This window comes from Podarcis liolepis (assembly GCF_965112155.1).
Source record: "Podarcis liolepis genome assembly, chromosome: 15".
Lineage (NCBI taxonomy): Eukaryota > Metazoa > Chordata > Lepidosauria > Squamata > Lacertidae > Podarcis > Podarcis liolepis.
The window spans coordinates 32,139,905-32,159,229 of record NC_139566.1 but is presented as its reverse complement, the minus strand read 5'-3'; the positions used below and the strand labels follow the sequence as shown (position 1 = coordinate 32,159,229).

At 45.8% G+C, this 19,325-nt stretch overlaps 1 protein-coding gene across 1 annotated transcript in view; it reads left to right on the top strand.

Moving 5' to 3' along the window:
* Positions 1–19,325, top strand: part of HIRA (histone cell cycle regulator) — a 61,522-nt gene that overhangs the window by 7,151 nt on the left and 35,046 nt on the right. The window contains exons 2-8 of the mRNA XM_083478993.1: positions 7,032–7,094; positions 10,532–10,642; positions 13,225–13,315; positions 14,063–14,157; positions 15,131–15,226; positions 16,203–16,363; positions 18,235–18,402. Of these exons, the coding sequence (XP_083335119.1) occupies positions 7,032–7,094; positions 10,532–10,642; positions 13,225–13,315; positions 14,063–14,157; positions 15,131–15,226; positions 16,203–16,363; positions 18,235–18,402 (785 nt within the window). The remainder of the gene's footprint in view (positions 1–7,031; positions 7,095–10,531; positions 10,643–13,224; positions 13,316–14,062; positions 14,158–15,130; positions 15,227–16,202; positions 16,364–18,234; positions 18,403–19,325) is intronic.

The window sequence follows — 19,325 nt, the reverse complement described above, 5'->3', positions numbered from 1 at the left end:
GCAAGTGCAACCTAGGTTTAAGGTGTCATTTGGCGATTAGCTTATATTTCTGAGTTTCTAACACTCTTTATGTTCCCCTTGTTGTGACTGTATAGGCTTGGCAGGTACAATTTGTTAGCTAGGCCAAAAGCTATACCTACTGAAATTTTGTTTTCTGCACCAGTGTCAAAGGTAGAAAGAGTTCCTTCCACCTTCTGTTGCTTCTGTGCTTTTTCTTCCTCGTTTATTTCCTCTTTTAAAAACAAAACAAAAACCTAAATATACAAGCAGAAAGAGATTGTGGTAGAACCGCTGTTGTGGCTAGGGCTGGGTTATGGTATATCAGTATAGCATCCAAAATGGCTTTGAAGTCCAAATTGTGATATTGGTTTCATAGTTTTTGACCTGGCCAATATATTGCAAATCATGGGGTGTGGGGGGGTGTTATGCAAAAATTGCAATGTGGGGAAAAGCATGAAGCCAGCCAATGCCTTTACATAGCTCCATCCTTATTTCTGACATTGTGATATATCAGTATATTTCGATGCTTTGTTGTTGTTGTTTAGTTGTTTAGTCGTGTCCAACTCTTCGTGACCCCATGGACCAGAGCACGCCAGGCACTCCTGTCTTCCACTGCCTCCTGCAGTTTGGTCAAACTCATTCTGGTAGCTTCGAGAACACTATCCTTGTGCCCTCCATCTTTCCCAACATCAGGGTCTTTTCCAGGGAGTCTTCTCTTCTCATGAGGTGGCCAAAGTATTGGAGTCTCAGCTTCAGGATCTGTCCTTCCACTGAGCACTCAGGGCTGATTTCCTAAAGAATGGATAGGTTTGATCTTCTTGCAGTCCATGGGACTCTCAAGAGTCTCCTCCAGCACCATAATTCAAAAGCATCAATTCTTTGGCGATCAGCCTTCTTTATGGTCCAGTTCTCACTTCCATACATCACTACTGGGAAAACCATAGCTTTATCTATACGGACCTTTGTTGGCAAGGTGATGTCTCTGCTTTTTAAGATGCTGCCTAGGTTTATCATTGTTTTCTCCCAAGAAGCAGGCATCTCTTAATTTCGTGGCTTGTATCACCATCTGTAGTGATCATGGAGCCCAAGAAAGTAAAATCTCTCACTGCCTCCATTTCTTCCCCTTCTATTTGCCAGGATGCTTAACTGGTGATATATCACGAAGCTGAAAACCAGATATTGCCCAGCCTTAGTTGTGACCTACCTTAGACCAGATCTCGTCTTCCATGAATGCTAGTGCACACTTCCAAACGCTAATAGCAGAAGGCTTAGTTGGAGCCTGGCTATGACCCCTTCAAAGGTGGGAAACCCCGTAACTGTGAAAATAACGAGACAGAAAGCAACCTGGGCCATACCATTTTGGAATGTGTACCTTAGGGCAGTTGATATTGACTTCAGGGGGAAACGGAAGAGTAAATGCTAGTTCCTGCAGCATAATGTACTGTTGTGGTTGGTGCTTGTGTGCGGCGTGCCTTTGGGCTGGAACGCTGTAGCTTGGATAGTTGCGGAAGAAAATTTTGTCCCAAACTACACAAGCATTCCAAACCAAGGCAAGCTGTCATTAGGGAAATTACTATAACTAGGCAACTTGTTCATAAGAATGCTGATTGTAGGGTATTTGGCTAGCAAAGCTGGTTGTAAAGTGATGCCCGTAGAAAATAACGGCATTGATCTGTCCCCATCCAGCCATCATAGCTCTGAACTGCTGTAGTAAGAAAGGAAAGAATCGGAAACCCTCTAAATTAAGTAGTATTAAGAGGCATATCGGGACGCGGGTGGCGCTGTGGGTTAAGCCACAGAGCCTAGGACTTGCCGATCGGAAGGTCGGCGGTTCGAATCCCCGCGGTGGGGTGAGCTCCCGTTGCTCGGTGCCCTGCTCCTGCCAACCTAGCAGTTCGAAAGCACGTCAGGGGTCCCTTTACCTTTACCTTAAGAGGCACATCACACTCCTTCCTAAGTAATAAAACACTAGGTTCACCGTGGAGATGCTTCCAGCAGAGGGAGAAATGCTTGAAGCATGTAGATGTTCTGCGATAAGGGTTGGCAAATTTTTTTGCAGCGGGCTGGTCCACTGTCCCTCACACCTTGTGGCAGGCTGGGGTGTAGGGAGCTGGAAGAAGAGTCGAGGGGGGCAAGTACCGTATTTTTCCATATATAGACTAGGTTTTTTCCCTTTAAAATAATGTCGAAAATAGGGGGCGTCTTATACACGGGGGCATCTTATAGATGGGAAAATATGGTATTCCTTCTCCCTAGCCCCAGCTGCTGTGCTGCTGCCACTGCCACCACCACTGCCACCGCCACCGCCGCGTCTTCTCGTGGGTAGGCAGAGTGAGCTCCTCCACTCTGCTGTCTGGCCCACAGGAGCACCAGGGCTGTGGCATAGCTCAGTTGGTTAGAGTGTGATGCTGATAACACCAAGGTTATAGGTTCAATCCCTGTGTGGGACAGCTGCATATTCCTTCATTGCAGGAATATGATTCTAGCATATTTTAACTCTGAGGTCCTAGCATGTTCAGGCTTTTAAGATCTTTGGAATAAGTTTGTCCTCAGGAAAAACAGAATATACTCAAGCATATTGATTTAAATATTTTAGGGAGGAATGGGACCTCAATGGTTTATCAAGTGCAATCTCCTGCACGAAGCTAAAATCCTTCCCAAAACTATCAGTTTTGGTAGGTTTGCAAATAGTGCTATGAAAACATAGCTGCGTGTACGGTTCCTTATCTTGCTGTTTCCAGACAGCTAATCCCTGTAATCCTAGTGTTTCATCCTTCGCTCATCTGTTACCAGATGCTCAGTCCATGGGGGGAAGAAGGTGTTCAGTAAAGTAGCCGAAACTTCATTCAGACCTCCAATGGCAGGCAGTGGGCAGTAATATCACCAATCCAAAAGATTTCAGAAAACGTTATCATCCAAAATGCACATTTGGATAAACTTTTACTTAGCTTTGAGTCTTTATTCTTTTCTCCCCCCCCCCAAAAAAAAACCAACCTGGAAGGTTTTGAAGGGCTTTTACAATGTCTGCTTCAGTACAGTGGTACCTTGGTTCTGAGACTTAATCCGTTCTGGTCCGTTTCAAAACCAAAGCGTTCTAAAACCAAGGTGCGCTTTGCCATAGAAAGTAATGCAAAATGAATCAATCTGTTCCAGACTTTTAAAAACAACCCAAGAACTGCAATTTAACATGAATTTTATTATCTAACGAGACCATTGCTCCATAAAATGAAAGCAGTAAATTATGTACTACAGTCACACAATCAATCGATCAATCAGTAGCTGAGCTGGGTCCACATAGTCACAAAAACAAAGAGTTGCAAAAACAAAAACAGACCTCAAAATAAATAGCAAAAACAGACAGACATCAGCGTAAAACTCACAACAGAAGTGTGGCACTCAAAACGGTTCTGATTTGGCAATCAAATCAGAAACGTAACACTCCAAACGGAGCACGTTCAACTTCCGGAAGAAGTTCGCAAGCCGGAACATTTACTTCCGGGTTTGCAGTGTTTGAGTTCCAAGTTGTTTGAGTCCCAAGGCGTTTGAGAACCAAGGTTCCGCTGTTTAAGGACAACCTGTGCGCCAGACTGTCACCTAACAGCAGCTATTCTAGCAAGCTGCAGAGCAAAGGGGGAGAATGGAAGCAGGACTCTTCCATCAGTTCTGCTGAAATACCAGCTTCCCAGACTAAGCTGCCTGAACATTTTCCATTCTAGCTGGTCAATATAAAAATCTGAAGCTTCAGAAACAGATGCTTCCACACACTGCCTGCTGCTCAATCCCCATTTTTCTGTTTTTAAAATTTTGTGCCGTGTCTAAAAGATTGTAAGCCTGAGAGCAGGGACTCTCCTGGTTTTCTTTATTGTTCTGTAAGCCTCCCTGACAAACTCTTTGACACTAAAAAGCAAGGTAAAAATGCTTAAACAGACAGTGTAGAAAATGGTTGAATTTCATTCTGTTTGAATTTATTGATCCCTTTTATAAACTGGCGTGTTGCCACCCCCCACCAAAATAAATGTCTTGTGCTTCGATAATAGGTGGACATTTATTGTAAGGTGTTTTTAGCACAGCTCAGTATGGAAAAGAGGCATACAAATTAGCTAAATCAGTCAATAAAAGCATCTTGCTGTTAGCTGAAAAATGTGCGCCATCATTCCTGCAATGGAGACGTTTGGATGCAGGATACAGTGGTGCCTCGGGTTACATACGCTTCAGGTTACATACACTTTAGGTTACAGACTCCGCTAACCCAGAAATAGTACCTCAGGTTAAGAACTTTGCTTCAGGATGAGAAAAGAAATTGTGTTCCGGCGGTGCGGCGGCAGCAGGAGGCCCCATTAGCTAAAGTGGTGCTTCAGGTTAAGAACAGTTTCAGGTTAAGAACGGACCTCCAGAACGAATTAAGTACTTAACCCGAGGTACCACTGTATATGGCTAGCTACAGAAAGCCCTATGCTTAGCATCCAGCACTTTGTTGGACGAGTGAAAAGTCAGCAGAAACCAACAAGAAGTGCCTTCTCTGTCAAGAAGTATTGAAGAAATATTTTACTTTTGCTTTTCTGTTTTCCTTTCAAAAAAAGTTGACATCTTACTAAAGATGCGATTACTTAAAATATTTTGGGAGTATCAGACCTGCTGGATTTGATTACAGTGGTACTTCGGGTTACAGACGCTTCAGGTTACAGACTCCGCTAACCTAGAAATAGTACCTCGGGTTAAGAACTTTGCTTCAGGATGAGAACAGAAATCGTGCTCCTCCGGCGGCAGCGGGAGACCCCATTAGCTAAAGTGGTGCTTCAGGTTAAGAACAGTTTCAGGTTAAGAACGGACCTCCGGAACAAATTAAGTTCGTAACCAGAGGCACCACTGTACTGTAACATTTGAGCTCTGGAAATTTATTTTATCATGCTTGAAGAAGCATTATATTATTTGTTGATTTGCTATTTGCCGAATTTCTGTTTTTCCTCCTTAACTGGTCAAATTTCAACCTAAGCCCCGAGTTTCCTTTTTCTCCTCATGCCTGTGCCAAATAGGGCAGTCATCAATCCCTGTCAGACAGGAGCAAATACCTTTTTTGGCTTGTTTCAACAGGATATAAAAATAGGCCAACTGTCGGGGGAAGAAGAGGGACCAAAGAATAACGCAGCCGCTGCAAATCCAAATAAGTTGTGGTGTTGGTGCTGGGAAGTGAAGCAGCCACCTTGACAGATGCCTAAGCCTTTAGCTTTTCCCCTTTAGCAACCCCCTTTTCTGGGGTTGCGGTGCTCATCTCGCTTTATTGGCCAGTGGAGCCAGCGTACAGCTTCCGGGTCATGTGGCCAGCATGACTAAGCCGCTTCTGGCGAACCAGACCAGCGCATGGAAACACCGTTTACCTTCCCGCTGGAGTGGTACCTATTTATCTACTTGCACTTTGATGTGCTTTCGAACTGCTAGGTTGGCAGGAGCTGGGACCGAGCAATGGGAGCTCACCCCGTTGTGGGGATTTGAACCGCCGGCCTTCTGATAGTCCTTTGGCTGCAAGTCCTAGGCTCTGTGGTTTAACCCACAGTGCCACCTGCATCCCAAGGAGGGAGTAACGCAAGAGAAATGAGGCTGCGTGTCTTGGCACAGTTTATTGAGCAAAGTTTCTTGGCTTAATTCGGAAGTTCACGGAGGTAAAGGCTGTCAGCAGCTACTTAGACACAGTGGCTTTGCTCTGTGTTTGTGCTTGGATTCGGATTGCGCCAGTTGTTGGAAACTGCAGGAGGGGAGAGTGCTGTTTCACTAAAGACTTGCTTTCCGGCTTCCTGCATTCATCTGGTTGGCCACTGTGAGAATGCATTGGACCATGGGCCCATTTAGCTCAGCATTGTCAGCACTGACTGACAGCAGCTCTCCAAGGTTTCAGACAGAGAATTTTTCCTAGCCCGACTTGGAGATGACTGGGATTGAACCTGAGACCTTCCGCATTCAGAGCAGATGTTTTGCCACTGAGTTGTGGCTTTTCTGCAAAAGTGTTAGTTCAAATCTGGCCTCCGTCTCCAGCTATAAAGCAGCCTTTCTATGAGTGGAACATGCCTTCCCCATTCGAAGGGCACTATTGGATCCAGCCCGATGTTCTGTTTCTGCAAAATGCAAATACAGAGAGCTGCTATTGTACTGGAATAACAATTATACTGCACTGTGGGTAACTCTCTTGCTGTGTTTCTTCTTTCTCTTCCCCCACCTTCCTGCCACACACACACAACTCTGATTCCCCTTTGTTTTTAGATTCTAAGCCCCTTGGGCTATGATCAAACTTGTTTATTCTAAAGTGCCATGTGTATAATATGGCGCCAATTAAATAAATTGCATTCACATAACTCACACAAATATCATTCATGTAACTTAATGTTTGGTACTGAGGATCTGTTGGAGGTACTCGGTACCATAAGGTGTGATCTCTTATTTGACTTTTTATCCCACTGGGTTCAAACGATGGAGAAGCTGTCATAAGATCTTCAGATGAGCCACCTTTTGAACAAATGTACTGTCAATTGGTGCAGTGTGCTAGGTATGTTTAAAGGAGAGGGATTTGTCTATCGTGCCTCCCAGCTTAAGGAGGTTCAACACATGCCAACTTCAGGCCTTCTTCTTTGCCTTTTTTGATCCACCATTTTAAAACTAACTTTACAGCCTCTGCCAGCTTTTCAGTTTCCTAAATCATTGGATTTTCTCAGTGGTTGAGTTGTACACTGTCCCGGAATCCGTTGGAAGTGGTATAGACATCTTAAAAGCATGATTTCCTGTTGCTTTTCTAAAAATAAAAGTGTAACACCTGCCATCAGTCATGTGCTGAAATGATGCCTGCTTTCAGAACAAATTTCAAAAGTCACACTCAGTGCCAGATCGCTGTTTGGCTTGGACTGTGCCGCAGCATGGCAGAACATCAACTGGTGGTTTGGATGGCAGGGAGACATTTGGTATCGAATTCACTTTGTGTACAACCTGGCACATTGTGGGAAGAGGCTCCCAAGTCATGTGATTTTGTTCCTCTTACTGTTTTTCAGGGAAGCCGATATTTTCAGTTGACATTCATCCAGATGGGACCAAGTTTGCAACTGGAGGGCAAGGTATGTTCACAGATTATATCCTCTTGAGAAAACTCTGTTTCCAAGTTGATTACCGGTTACCTTGAAAATAAATCATGGATCATGTTTTTTTCAATGCAGTACCAAAGAGTTACATGTGGGGCTGATTGCATGATAACCATTGCAAACCATACATATTTTTTTACTTTGATGCAGAGGTGGAAGGTAAAATTGCATAAGCCATTTCTCATAGTACTGATCTACCCTCCTTTTATACACGCAGAAGTAACGAACCAGTTTGTGGCTTAACGTTGCGTCTGAACCAGTAATCTGCTTCATTTGGACCATGTTTGTTAAGCCAAGGTGTGTCCTTGGCTTTTGTTGGCATAAAACAACCCATGATCCTCAGCTTGGATGTAAAAGTGTGCTGTGGTTCATGGTTTGCTGCTCTCGCTTGTGCAATAGGAGAAGCAAAACGTGATAGATCTTTGCATTTGGGCTAAACTATGGTTTAGCATGAGGTCCAAACCATAAATGAGACTTGCTGTAAGTCTTTCAACACTCATATTTTCTGTAGGATGCCCAATATCGAGACATTTCTTCCTTAAATTACCGTACAGTCAAGCTGCCCTTATTCTGTTGAATAGCGTTCCTGTTGAGATATGACAGGCGGTCACAGTCTGTACTTTCCAGGAACAATGGAAAATGTTTTTGTTCCAACAGGCTTTCCCAGCTGCATAAACGTGTCCTTGCCACGAGTGCGTCTATTTGGCATTGTTTTAGTTTTGTTTAACTGTATCAGTTGTGTTTTTGTGTGTGGTGACCGCCTTGAGATTATTGTGTGAAAGGTGACTAATAAATGGATGACAATGATAATTCATTGCTGTTTGACATCTGTTCAGAGCTAGCTCAGATCTTTGGCCCCTGTTGATACTGTCCTTCACATGGGGAGGAGGGGTTGGAGTGCACATATTATGTTGTGACAGGTGTCTCTCCCCTCTCCACCCGTTACCTGTGAATCTTTGCCTCCCCACTTAAAAGAGGTGAAATAATCACAGATAACGCGCAAATGGCCATTTCCCTTATCCGATAGAAATTGAAGGGAATGGCAGCATTTCAATGGGGACAAAACCTGATACCTTCCCTGCCACACTAGAGATCCAGTTAGGCTTTTTCACACATCACACGGAATGTGGGTGCACTGTATACATGTGTTTATTTGAAAGCGGCGCTTACTTGTTCATTTGTACATCTCAGCTAGCATGTAAGGATACCTGCAGACCGTGCTCTTGCCGGTGGTTACATGTGAATAAATGTTCAGTCCAACTGTTGCGTATAAAGATTGTGTGCTTGTTGAATATGTGTTTTTGTGTGTCTGTGGGCTGTGTAAATCTTGTAAGAAAAGGAAACAGACAACGGGATGTTATTAAAGCACACATTTTAAAATCATGACAAACAACGCCTGCTTGTTATACAACTAATATCGCTCAGTTTCTTCTCTCCCAACCATTTCTTTTCCTTATTAAGTCTTAAAATTAAAAAGTAATAATTTATTATTAGTATCATTGCTGATGCTATTTTAAGTGTCCTTTTTCCAGTGCTCGGAGTGACATGATTTTAAAACTACAGAAATAATTAAAAATCTATAACCTCACCATAGAAAAGAACAGAAACAAGAACTGGCAGCAATGTATAACTGCTAGATCATCATCACAATACAGCTTTGCTTCATATAGATAGACCTTCTCCACACAAGTTTCACCTGCCACAATGAAGGGCATTTTGTTAGCTTACATTGATCTTGACATTGCTCAGCGTAGTTTAAAATGTGTAATTTAATAACAGTCTGTAACTGGTTTCCTTTCTTTGCTTTATTTACATTGGCCGGCTCAACCTGATTTCTGTTAATCAAATCAACAATGCAAGCAAACCTTGTTGCTGTTTCTGAAGAGTGACATTTGATAATCTGACTAAATCGTCTTGGCCATTTCCCTTTCTTAGGTTATAAGTTTGAATAATCATTCTAGCTATTTGTCTCCATATGATGCTGTTTTTGTTGTTTTGATTTCCTCCTGGAATCCAACCTGCAATTACACAGTCCCTTAAACCCTGTCGATTTTAGCAAATCTGGTGCATCTGTATGCTGTGGGCTGGACTGCAACTTTTGCTTCTGCGTAGACAGTTTAGTGTCCTAGGGCCAAGGGCAAATTAGCTGAATGTATTTTGAATGGGAATGTATGGGATAGCTCAGTTGGTAGAACACGAGACTCTTAATCTCAGGGTCGTGGGTTTGAGCCTCATGTTGGGCAAAAGATTCCTGCTTTTCAGGGGGTTGGAATAGATGAGCCTTGTGGTTCCTTCCAACTCTACAATTCTGTGATTCAGCAGTTCTGAATTCTGTGGTTCTATGAAACACCGCTTGGATGCCAGAGTTGTAGACTGTAATCCAGGGGTGTCCAGACTTTCTTCAAAGAGGGCCAGATTTGATGAACGTGCGTGATGGCCCACCAAAGTTGTTGAGCTTTTTTTTTACCATTTCCCCCCAAAGTTGTTCAGCTCTTTTTAGGATTTTACCCCTATTAAATTGACCGGCGGGCCAGATTAGGACTTTGCACATGCCTGCTGTAATCCTATATAGTTTTACTTGGAAATAAGTCCCATTGGACTCAGTGGTGCTTCCAGCCAGTGGCCTTCAACCGGTCAAGGCTTGAGACCCACCTCTGACTTCCAAGCTGCAACATAGGACCCATCTGATTTATAGCTGGTAGCTTTATAGCAATGCATATGATTGAACCCTAAAATGGCAATTCACAGAGCAATATACATAGTGTTACTTCTGCATCACTACTGAATGAAAATGAATCCTGCAGCATGGCAAGAGAAAGGCGTGAGCATGCAGTTGCCCAGAAATAAGCATTTTATTTTATTTCTTAAATGGCTCCTGCCTTCCTCCTTCTACATTGCAGCACTCGTGGAAATTGATAAAATGAGCATTTTGTCCAGTGAACGTGTCCTGGTCCAGATAAGCATGTAGTGCTCTTTTGGTCTGTTCAGCCGAAGCTGGAAATCCAACATGGCGGCAACAGCTTTGCTGAGGACCACCTGGTGTGGCCTATGTCCTGAGCAGATTTGTTGTGTGCTCTATCCAAAGCAGCAAGTGCAAGTATTTACTCTTGTGCAATGGAATTTACCCCCCACCCTCTTGTTACCCCTCCCCCCCCCAAAATCAGTTCTGCCCCCCCCAACCCTCTGGAGCAGATTGGAGAGGAGGGTGGAGAGTGGGCTTGGGGGAGTTCTGCTGTGCAAATGTAAATGGAACTCTGTAGTTGCAACCCACCCACCCCACAGTGTTGCACTGTCAGTCTTTCTCTATTTGATCATCATCATCATCATGGCTGCATGCAGGTAACAAACGTATTCTCTGTGGAAACACCAGCACTTTTCTATAAAATGGTATGTTGATTTCTCTTTGTCCTTAGGACAGGATTCTGGGAAGGTTGTGATATGGAACATGGCTCCCGTCCTCAAAGAGGAAGACGAAAAGAACGAGAATGTAGCCAAGATGCTCTGTCAGATGGACAATCATTTAGGTATTGTAGAACAGGGGAGGGTGGACTTCAGGTTTGTGCGATCCAGGAGAGCTCCAACATCCACCAGGGTGGCTAGGTGCAACAGGCATACTGGAAGGATTAAAGGATTTTGAGACCTGGAATTTGTTTGGCTGCTTTTTAGTACAGTACCAGAAATGGACAGAGCTCACAATCCTTCAGCAGAGAAATCCACTTCTGATTTACCCTTCACCCCCCAGCTCTCGTAATTTCAGACGTATAATTTAAAGGGGCCAGGGCCGGAATTTTGTTCTTTAATAATTGATAGTCGGAAATCCTTGACTGTTTACTGAAAATTGCCCAGAGATATAACACTACATCTCTTATCTACCTTCTATCTATCCCTCCTGGAAAATTACATTTCCATTTCGGTGCTGGTTGGTCAGTAAAGTTCCAGGAATGGCATGGAGTAGTGTTCTTCAACGTTGGGTCCCCAGAAGTTGTTGGACTACAACTCCCATTATCTTTCACAATTGGCTTAGCTGGCCAGGGATGATGGGTGTTGTAGTCCAACAACACAAGGGAATCACAGGTTGAAGACCTCTGGTGTAGAGAACCGTGGGCCTTAATTGCATATCAGAGGATTTTAGATTTTGAAAACTGCTTTGAATGTTACACTAAGCCATGGTTTGGTGTTAAGGAATGACCCATCTCCTTGCATGCTCCCCCCCCCCCCGCTTGTTCCACTTTTTAGAAATACCTTTCTCATGTCCAGAGATGAGTGGGTTGTACTATAATGCCAGATGGTACCCATTCTCAATTGCACCATTTTGTAAAGGACCTTAAGTTATGCAACTGAAATATTTGCTCGGTGACCCATTCATTTTAAAGGAGAACAGAAGGCTGTAAAGATTTAGGTGCTCATACACACCACCACCTCCAGTATGACCCTGCCCACATTGTGAGATCAACATCCATGGCCTTGCCCTTTATCCACCACCAGAACATGTATGTGGGTACAAAAGTAGTAAAGGAGACCTGAAGCATTGAGCATATTGAATCTTGCCATTGGCAGTTAATACCTGCTTATCAAACGAAGCATATTGCTATTGAGTGCATTGATATTTCTTCGCCTCTGATGTTGCTGAGTTTTCGTTTCATTTTATTTTGCTTTCCTGGGATACTGTTTTACAGACATGACATTATGCCGCTTTGCTCGGCTTGTAAGCTATTTTGATCATCGCAGGTGGAAAAAGTTAAATTCCAAACAATAAGTACATTTCAAATACTTGTTTTGTTGGTAACACAACATCTCTGAAGAAAAGCATTGTTTGAAATGTAGGCAATCACATTTCCTTCCCTCTTCATTCATGGTTAGTTCCCCCTCCACTTGTACTGTTTGGTGGGTGCAGCCCCAGTGGCGTAGCGTGGCTTGTCAGCACCCGGGGCAAGGCAAGTAATTTGCGCCCCCTAACCCGTGGATTTGCGCCCCCTAACCCTAACCCCCAGATGTTGCTCCCGGTGCGCCCGGCCCCCCCTGCACCCCCCACGCTACACCACTGTTTCCTGGCAGTTTTATTCTCTTGGCAAACCACTTTTGTAGCTGTCAAGCGGTTTATAAATTTTAGGATTTTTTTTTTTTAAAGGGCATTTTCAGAAAAAGCTGCTCGTGGCTCTCAGCTGTTCCCTCTCAGCTGCTCGCTCCTAGTTTGTGGGAGGGTGGATTTAAGGCGTGACGGGGGGGGGGGTTGCGTGCGAAGAAGGGCAACCTCTCCCCACTCCGCCGCTTTGCTCCACCCTGGCAGGCAGGCTGGCGGGCTGGCTACACGCGACGCGCTCGGAGAGGGCCTCCGGATCGTCCCCCGGGCTGGGCAAGGGCTCGTTCTCACGCAGCGGCTGTTGCGCAGCCTCGCCGCCGCCGCCGCCCTTGCTCCTTCGCGTGCGGGGAAAGGCCGCCGGCAGCCCTGGGAGCGCCTCCCTCCGCGCCTTCACACGCAGCTGTGCCAGCCCAGCAGGCGGCTCCCATCCTCCCCGAGCCCCGGCCGGGCTAGCGGGGGTTGTGAGCCACCTGCAGGGAGCCGGGGGTCCTAGCAGGCTCCCTCGGAAGGTGGAGCGGGGCCCGCCTTCGCTGGAGGTTGGATGGCCAGCTGCGAGGAATTCTTAGCAGGCTCGCTCCACCTCCTCCTCCTCCCGACTTTGCAAGGAATTAGCAGGCTCGCTCCACCTCCTCCTCCTCCTGACTTTGCTGCTGCTGCTGCTCGGCTTTTTTCCTCTACCGACGGCACGCTGTGCCTTGGAGAGGTTCCCGCTTCCTTGAGGGGGGCCGGCCAAACGCGCCCCCCAAAATGTTGCGCCCGGTGCGGCTGGCACCCCTGGCACCCCCCACGCTACGCCACTGTGCAGCCCTCACCTCCCACTGGTGGGACAGAAACACAATCTGTTTCTGCAGCTGAGATCCAGTGCATGAACACTGCAGAAAGATAAAGACTCCATTACGATTATCAGAAGCATACAGAGAGAATTGCAAAGGGTGTGAACCCATAAAAAATACTGTGAACTATTCTGACATGCCTTGATATAAAAATCCACCTTCTTTCCGTTTGTGTGTGTTTCTTCCATTTTAGCATGTGTGAACTGTGTACGATGGTCAAACAATGGCATGTATCTGGCTTCCGGGGGAGACGACAAGCTGATCATGATTTGGAAGAGAGCTGCGTAAGTGTCTGCCCGCCCCAAATTTACATTTTTCCCTGTTCTCTGAACGTTTGTTGAATTATTCCCTGTTTCTTATCTCCAGAGTTCTGTAAACACTTTCTAGAATACAAAAAGCTAATTTTTTTGCCCAGGCTTTCCTTGACCCACGAGGTTGCACCTTGACTTATGTGTCTTAATCCCCTGAGTTCCAGTTTTACTTGCTTTTACAGTCGTACCTCTGAAGTTGAATGCCTTGCATGTCGAACTTTTTGGCTCCTGAACGTCACAAACCCGGAAGTGAGTGTTCCGGTTTGTGAACGTTCTTTTGGAACCCGAATGCCTGACGCAGGTTCCGTGGCTTCCGATTGGCTGCAGGAGCTTTTTGCAGCCAATCAGAAGCCATGCCTTGGTTTCCGAACATTTTGGAAGTGAACCAACTGCCAGAATGGATTCTGTTCAACTTCCGGGGTACGACTATTTATATTGGTTTTGTTTGTTTTAGATTTGTATTTTTGTTCCAATGCATGTTTTTTTTCTATCGTACAGAGTCTACACTGCTTAGAGATTTAAAAAAATATATATTGTGGTTAGGCTTTTGAATAAAATGAAGAAATTAAATAAATACAGGTTCCCTGTTAAAAGTCTCCTCTAAATGTGGGGTGGGGTGAGGTTTTTGTCTGCTAAAACTCATTTCAACTGTTGTGGTGGTTCACAAAGGAAATCTGCCATGTGGTTGCTTTTGGTAACTCTTGTTCTTGTCTTCCATAGGTACATTGGGCCGAGCACAGTGTTTGGTTCCAGTAGTAAACTTGCTAACGTAGAACAGTGGAGGTGTCTCTCAATCCTTCGAAGCCATTCGGGGGGTAAGTGTGTCTGCAACACTGGAAGGTGCTCACAGTGCATTACTTGATCTCTCAACCCATCCCAAAGTTCACTCCCCGTTGTCTGGTCTGCTTTAGATAGATGCTATTTGGCACCTAGTAGAATGGCCAGCAGGGACGCGGGTGGCGCTGTGGGTTAAACCACAGAGCCTAGGGCTTGCCGATCAGAAGGTTGGCGGTTCGAATCCCCGCGACGGGGTGAGCTCCCGTTGCTTGGTCCCTGCTCCTGCCAACCTAGCAGTTCGAAAGCATGTCAAAGTGCAAGTAGATAAATAGGTACCACTCCGGCGTGAAGGTAAACGGCGTTTCCGTGCGCTGCTGTGGTTCGCCAGAAGCGGCTTGGTCATGCTGGCCACATGACCTGGAAGCTGTACGCCTGCTCCCTCGGCCAATAAAGCGAGATGAGCGCCGCAACCCCAGAGTCGGCCACGACTGGACCTAATGGTCAGGGGTCCCTTCATCTTTACCTAGAATGGTCAGCATTGCTTTCCATTGCACTGCTTTGTGCAGTTATTTACATCCTCACTTAACAGGTGGCCGGCTAGATAAAAGGCAGCAAATAACAAGAGTCATACCTTATGAACTCATCAAATAGTCATTACCGCACTTTTCTGTGTATAACACGCCCCCCTATTTTGGGTGACTCCCAATTTCAAAAGATATTGAGCTTTTTTGGGGGGAGGAGTGGAGTTGTTCAGCTTTTTTTGGAGAGGATTGCCCAAAGTTGTTCAGCTTTCTTGGGGGGGGGATGCAGTAAATCACTAACCCGACAGTTAAAATCGCTCGTACCACTTGCTGACCATCGCTCGCGTCTGCAACAAGCAGACGGCTGTGAATTTCAGTTCTCTGAACTCAAAGGGAGCTGTTAAGCGGATGGGTGGCTAGTTTTCTGTTTCCCCTGAGAAATGGTTCACTTAAGGTCTGTGTGTGTGTTTGTTTTTTGCATCCCCTACAGATGTCATGGATGTGGCGTGGTCTCCTCATGATGCTTGGCTGGCCTCCTGTAGTGTGGATAACACTGTTGTCATCTGGAATGCTGTCAAATTCCCAGGTATAACGCAGAGTTCTGACTATCAAGAGGTCATGGTTTGTTTCGCGGGGGCTGCCGCTCAATATGGCAAACCTTTTTGAACAAAACAAACAATCAAACCCGGTTCACCCATATAGCGCTAAGCGAAGCCCATGGTTTAGCACAAATGAGCATCACGTGGGTTCCTGGAACAAGGACTATGCCCTCTCCTGGTCCTGCTGCTGCCCTACTACCTAGGACCAAGCCATGGTTTGGCTTAGCATTACGTTCGACCCTGGGCTCATGGTTTGTCTTGCTCCAGAAAAACCACATGCTGTAACCAGGGTTTGTTCTCAGCTTACTACTTATGATTTGTCTGGGGAAGGCTAACCATGAGCCCAAACTCAGATGTAATGCTAAGCCAAACCATGGCTTATCCCCAGGTAGCATGGCAGTGGCAGGACTGAGAGAGGAGTGCAGGGGCTGCGATCTTCACTCTGGAGACCCACATATTTGCTCATTTGCAGTAAGCCATGGTTTGACTTGGGGCTACATGCAAACTGGGCTACCCTGCTGACCTCATGAATATTACTGACCCCACTAATATTATTGTCAATCTTCCAACGTCTTCTCTTGTCCAGCAAGCCGAATATCCAGTGGGGCTTCCGCAGCTTCCGATTGACTGCAGGAGCTTCCTGCAGCTGATCAGAAGCTGTGCTTTGGTTTTTGAACGTTTTGGAAGTTGAACAGACTTCCGGAACGGATTCCATTCAACTTCCAAGGTACAGCTGTATTCTTTCATATCTCCTAGTTGCATTTGTATGCAAGCGTCCTTTAAAAACAACAACTACTATGAATTCAGCATTATTTAATACCAGCTTGTACCAAGATGTTGTCAGGCTTCAGTAGCATTTTAAAGCTCTCTTAGCTTTATTCAATTAAATCGTTCTCTGAAAAAGTAAGCATGTATTTTTTTATTTTTTTTAAAAAAATCTTTTTATCTCTTTGCTGCATGCAGAAATTCTTGCCACTCTGAAGGGACATTCTGGCTTAGTTAAGGGGCTTACCTGGGACCCAGTTGGGAAATACATTGCGTCGCAAGCAGATGACCGAAGCTTGAAGGTGTGGCGTACCATGGACTGGCAGCTAGAAACCAGCATCACCAAACCGTTTGATGAGGTGTGTGTTGTGTTAGCCGTCTCAACAACTCATCCCGTGAATGAACATGACTGCAGATGTGGGGTAGCTTTTTTAGCACAGGGGCTGCATTCCTTTCCAGGTGGAGGGGCACAGGCCATTGATGGGCAGGGCTGGAGGAAGAAGTGGGAGGAGCAATAAATGTAATTTTAAACCTTCTTACAAGAGATGTCTTTCAAGACCTCCACAAGGGATTATTTATCTGTCCTGTTAGGTTTCCAAGGGGTTGCTCAAGAGCAAGCAGGCAAGTACCTCCCTGCTCGGCTGTGAAGCCTTGCTTTTGATGCAAAATAAACTTTATCTGTCCGGAGCGCCACTCTCCCGTAGCTGACTCATTCACTGGCAGAATCCGTGAGTGGGCAGGGCTTAAATTTTCCCCAGCAAAGTAATTTCTTGACGCCCAGTTATGTGGGTAACGGTGGACCTCTTCCCTTCCCGCTTTGCCCAGGCAAGGTATCCTGGCAACGCCTCGCCTCCTCCGAACCCTGCAGCTCCTCTCCACTGGAGGCGTGGTTACTTTCCCCCGCTAAGGAGGAGCTGCTTTCCATGATCTTTGGGGGCTCTCTGTAATCCATCCGGCTTTTCCTCACTCCCTCCTCAACCGATGGCAGTTCCCTGACATGTCCCTTATGCTTATTCAACCCCTAGCTTCAGATCAAGATGTCAGGGCTCCCAGGTTTGCAGTTCTGGCTCGCAGGACAAATGCAAACCATTGTTTGGCGGTCCACATCCTGCAATCAAGGGGGAGGAGGAAATTACAGTCTGCAAAGAGAAGTGGGCAAGTGTGAGTCCAAGGCACCTGCCATCCAAGACAGGACTTTGCGCCAAACACCCAGGGCCCCACTCAGCCAATTAAGTAGAACGGTCCCCAAACACAGCAGAGTAGTTGAAGTAGTACACATAGGCCCCTAAAGTTGTACATCTGTTAATCTCATATGGTCAAACCTCGATTGTCAAACGTAGTCCATTCCGGAAGACGGTTTGACTTACGAAACGTTCGACAACCAAGGCACGGCTTCCGATTGGTTGCAAGAGCTTCTTGCACTCAAGCGGAAGCCGTGCGGGACATTCGGGTTCTGAAAAACGTTCGAAAACCGGAGCATTTACTTCCGTGTTTTCGGCGTTCTGGAGCTGAAACGTTAGAAAATGGAGCCGTTCGAGAACCAAGGTTTGACTAAAAGCACCTAACTGAACTCCTGCTTCCTGGCCTGTTCTTGATCTGAGCCGAGCCGTAGCAGCTGTCCGATTTTGCCTTCTTCAGTCAGGAGCCTTTGAAATGAGCAGGTGCCATCATTTCCAAACTGAGCACCTTGTGCGGTTTTCTCCATATATATTTGGGTGCATGTGACTGTTCTCTCTCCCACATATAGCTTAGGAATTCAGTGCCTGTTCTCCCCAGTTGCTGCATTCTGAAACTGGGGGTTCACGTAGTATAGGCTTAAGACGGTTGCAAATCGTAACTTCTGTGCCCAACTGAAAACATAAGAACATATAGGGAGCCTCCTGGAAAAGGCTAACGGCCCATCTGGTCCAGCACCCTGTTCTCACAGTGGCCAAACAAATGCTTGCAAGCAGGAGCTGAATGCAACAGCAGCAACTGGTATTCAGAGGCGGACCGCCTCCAACAGTGAAGGTACAATGCAGCATCCCCAGCTAGTAGCCATTGGCAGCCTTATCCTCCTGGAAGCCAAAGTGGTTGGGTGACATGGGCACGTGTGAGTGCCACCCCGGATGATGCCAGTGACAGATAATACGTGTTGAATCTGGTTACAGATAAGGGTGTCATTTATCATCCATGAGCATTTGGCAAACGTGATGCTCAGTCCCTTCTGTGGCCTGGTTTTACTTTTCAGTGTGGAGGAACGACCCATGTTTTACGTCTCAGCTGGTCACCCGACGGACACTATCTCGTCTCTGCTCATGCCATGAATAATTCTGGTCCCACGGCACAGATCATTGAGCGAGACGGGTGGAAGACCAACATGGATTTTGTTGGCCATCGCAAAGCAGTGACAGTGGTGGTAGGTTCATTTATTTAAAAGTGTTTATGAACTGCGATATATTGATATACACACACACACATACATATACATACATATACATACGCACGCATGCGCGCGCGCACACACCCATATATACACATACACACATATACCTCCTGGCAACCCAGCAGTTCGAAAGCACGTCAAAGTGCAAGTAGATAATTAGGTACCGCTCCGGCGGGAAGGTAAACCACATTTCCATGTGCTGCTCTGGTTTGCCAGAAGCAGCTTAGTCCTGCTGGCCACATGACCCAGAAGCTGTATGCCGGCTCCCTCGGCCAATAAAGTGAGATGAGCGCCGCAACCCCAGAGTTGGTCATGACTGGACCTAATGGTCAGGGGTCCCTTTACCTTTACACACATATACATGTATACATACATACACAGAGAGAGAGAGAGAGAGTGGTACCTTGGTTCTCAAACTTAATCTGTTCCGGAAGTCTGTTCCAAAACCAAAGCGTTCCAAAACCAAGGCATGCTTTAGAAAGTAATGCAGAATGGAGTAATCCGTTCCAGGCTTTTAAAAACAACCCCTTAAACAGCAATTTAACATGAATTTTACTATCTAACAAGACCATTGCTCCATAAAATGAAAGCGATAAACAATGTACTGCAGTCACGCAATCAATTAGCAGGCTGAACTGCGTTCCACACAGTCACAAAAACAAAACAAAAAGAGCCACAAAAACACAAACCCAAAATAAATAGCAAAAACAGACAGACCCCAGTGTAACACTCAAAACAGAAGTGTGGCACTCAAACTGGAAGCGTAACGCTCAAAATGGAGCACGTTCGGCTTCCGAAAACAGTTCGCAAACCGGAACACTTACTTTCAGGTTTGCAGTGTTTGAGTTCCAAGTTGTTTGAGTACCAAGACGTTTGAGAACCAAGGTACCACTGTG